The sequence below is a fragment of the Ursus maritimus genome, unplaced genomic scaffold, assembly GCF_017311325.1.
Source record: "Ursus maritimus isolate PB19 unplaced genomic scaffold, ASM1731132v1 scaffold_3, whole genome shotgun sequence".
Lineage (NCBI taxonomy): Eukaryota > Metazoa > Chordata > Mammalia > Carnivora > Ursidae > Ursus > Ursus maritimus.
This window is the reverse complement of record NW_024425563.1, coordinates 15,000,360-15,003,871: the sequence shown is the minus strand read 5'-3', so window position 1 is coordinate 15,003,871 and position 3,512 is coordinate 15,000,360. Positions and strand designations below refer to the sequence as shown.

The 3,512-nt window shown below is 50.2% G+C and overlaps 1 protein-coding gene across 1 annotated transcript; it reads left to right on the top strand.

Moving 5' to 3' along the window:
* Positions 1–815: 815 nt before the first annotated feature.
* TMEM213 (transmembrane protein 213) lies at positions 816–2,320 on the top strand. Its single transcript, XM_008697424.1, has 3 exons — positions 816–906; positions 1,243–1,314; positions 2,151–2,320. The coding sequence occupies exons 1-3, from the start codon at positions 816–818 to the stop codon at positions 2,318–2,320; spliced, it is 333 nt and encodes a 110-aa protein (XP_008695646.1).
* The last annotated feature ends 1,192 nt before the right edge of the window (positions 2,321–3,512 follow it).

The window sequence follows — 3,512 nt, the reverse complement described above, 5'->3', positions numbered from 1 at the left end:
TCGGAATGCGGTGATCCAATGTGGTAACTGAGTACTTGACATGTGACTAATATGACCAGGAAGTTGAATTTTTAATTTGATTCCATTTTAATCAATTTAAATAGCTACAAGTAGTTGCCATATTGGACAGAGTAGACCTGGATCGTCCATCTGCTCATTCTCAGTTCGGAGAGGGCACGCGGACAATGGCTTTTCATGCTTGGGAATCTTTATGTTCACCTCCATAGCCCCACCTCACCCCCACACCCTGGTAGAACTTTGAGAATTCCTGCTAAAGTTCTTTTTACCTTTGAGCTCCTTACTTACTGATCAGGAGACAATTCTGATGGCTACAAATTCTAGCCATCTCTGGACTTGGTTGTATAGTGTTTAATTTTTTTGATAACCATCTGCTCGAGGTATACCATCATAATCATCAGAAGTGAAGAAACAAAGTCAGATGTCAATATTTATTTGTTCAAGATTTTGAAGGGACTTGAAGGTAGTTATGAGAAGACATTGGAGCTTAAGTGATTGTTTTAATATATACAAGAAAAACCATTTCTAGATGGAGCTATTTGCATAGGAAACAGCTAAAAGAGAGTGTTTGGAAAGGTATTTGCAGCAAGCCATTGGCCACCGAGGGTGAGATATGAAGGAGATGAGATGTGAAGCCGTGAGCCAATGAGACATGCAGATAAAGTGTCTCTGAATGATAATAGTGAAAGGAAAGGGGAGTGTATTCCTTTGCTGCAGTAACAGTATGCCGCAGACTGGGCGGCTTAAACACCAGAAAGTTATTTTCTGACACTTCTAGAGACTCCAGCTGTCAGTAGATGTATCTTCTCCTAAGGCCACCTTCTCAGTGTGACCTCACCTGGTGTGACCTCACCTGGTGTGACCTCGCCCAGTCTATTCTCTGCACAGGTACATCCCTGGTGTCTCTTCCCCTTCTCGCAAGGATGCCAGTCATGTTGGATGAGGACCCACCCATACGACTCCATTTAACCTTGATTTAACCTCTTTAAAGGCCCCTTCTCCAAATACAGTCACTACCGTGGGTTCGGACTTCAATGAACTTGGAGGGGCAGTTCAGTCCATAACAGAGGGTTAGCTTTGGTGCATGAAGTCCTAAAGTACCTAGACTGGAACTTTTGTGATACTTTTGCAGTATCACTACAAATTCACAAAAAAGATTTCAAACTCTGTGCCTGGAGATGGATTTTCCTACTGCCTGAGACCCTCTTCTGTCTTTTCTTCCAGAATCGAGGAACAGCGACAACTCAACCTTGACCACCCACCACCTAGACCCTGGAACCCTGGAGCAGTGCCCCAGTAAGCTTCTCCTGGCTACTGCCCCAAGCCCGAGCTGGCCCTGGATCTGGGAGGGAAACTTAAGCCTGCTTGCTTTCTGTTGATTGGGGTCCGGTGGCGCAGTGCGCTGATGTGGTTTGTTCATGGCCCCCCCATAACTGCCTGCATAGCACATCTAAAAAGCTATCTCAGCCTTGGCCGTGATGCAGGCTCACAATCTTTGGGCCAGATGGCTTTACTGAGCCATCCACAGTATAGCAGCTAAGTTAGAAACTTAGAAGGGGGAAAATCATAAAAATCCGCCAGTCCAACTTCTGCCCAATGCAGGACCCTTGTTTTGGCACCCCTTGCGTATTTCTGTCCATCCTCTGCTTGAATACTCCCAACCGCAAGGAGGCTAGTATTTCATAAAGCAACAAGCATTGTTACCACACGTCCAATTCATAGACAGTGTTGCTTTATTCTGTGTCTGGCTCCCTTTCTGCTGCCCTCACTGAATGACCAAATGTGTTTTCTTCTGGGCATTCATGAAGGAGAGTAACAGGCAGGCAATGTAGAGGTTAAGTTCACGGCTTTGGATTCCTTCAGACTTGGGTTTGAGTCCTGTTCGCCATTGGGTGACCTTGGGTGAGTTACAGCCTCAGCTCCTTCATGTAAAATGGGATTAGTAACTGTACCTCTCACTCTGGGAGCAATGACTAAGGGAACGTGTGTGAAGCCCCTAACACAGTGCGCGGCGTCCTTTAGTACATGTTAGCTGTGGGATGATTCCTTGCTTGTTCTCACAAACACTGGAGGAGGAGCTGGGTGGGCTGGTGCGATGCACCCTGTTGTTCTTGCTCTCCCTTCCCCGCCAGATGTGGATTTCTGCCCCCAGGCGGCTCGGTGCTGCCGCACGGGAGTGGACGAATACGGCTGGATCGCGGCCGCGGTGGGCTGGAGTTTGTGGTTCCTCACCCTCATCCTGCTCTGCGTGGACAAACTGAGGAAGCTCACTCCGGATGAGCCCAAGGGTTTACGAGCATGAGGCTGAGCAGCTTAGCCCCAAGAATGTCAGTCGCCACCGAACTGTGGGTAACCGCGGGAGGGGAGTGGTGCTGATGGCGTTTCTGCCCGGCTACAGGTGTCGTCACCTTTGTGCCTCAATGACTTTTAAAAGAGAAGGGAGAAGGAAAGGCGGATCCGAGGAAGGAAGGCCAGTGCTGCTTCACACCTAAATCCACAGGCACTCATGCTTCTGAGTGCCGACGATCTCTTTCTTGATCTACCGGACCTGCTGCGGTTTTAACCAGTGTTTTCGTCCGCGCCCCAGGGGGGTGCACAAGAACATGCGACTTTGACTTTTGTCCACGTTCGGAGCTAAACTCAGAAACTTCTCCCCCAAAACAGGTCATTGTCTTCCATCCATTTCATTCAAGGAAATCACTGGCATCCCCCCCCCCACCCCCCGTGCATTGCTTCTCCCGCTCTTGTTCTTTCTTCGACATTGTCTTCCGTGGCGGTCTTGCCCCACCGTCCTACATCGCCCCTGCATTGTTTCAGGCACGTTGGGTTCTGTTCTCGCTGCCGCGGTCAGGCACTTCCTCCGCACTGGCTCCTCCCCAGGGCAGCTGCCAATGTGGTGCTGTCGCCCCCTGCTGACGACCTTCGGTAAAGCCTCACCGCCGAACCTCGGACATGGGGCTGGCCTTCCGCTCTCCACAGGAGTCTGATCACCTTCCCAGGTCTGTCTCCCTGCGCATCCGGGACCAGGACTCAGGTGACCCAGTCCTGTCTTCCACTTCCTGCTGCCAGTCCCTCCGCTCGGGGGCTGCCTTAGAACTCCGCCTCCAGATGGAAGGCCAGCCCTCAAAGTCCAGCCCAAACACCTGCTCTTCTTGCAGCCTTCCCTGATAGCCTTGGGGGACCCCGAGCTGGTGTTCTTAGGGGTGCGTCCGCCCCACCCTGAAGTGCAGCCCTCAGGAATATGCAGTCAGTGTAGACTTCCTCTTGCTCCTGGGGATAGAAAGCTCCTCGTAATGTTTGTGCGACGAATGAATGATGAATGAAGGAACTAACGAACGAGTCCTTGCCTGAGATGAACTTAAAACTATCATTCCGCACAGAGAACTTCCACTTTTCTATAAATGGTTGAAATAACCAATCTCCACAGAAGCCAGTTGGTTTAGTTCCCGCTCATCCTGCAGAAGGATGTTGCTGGTCACCGTGAACATTGTCGG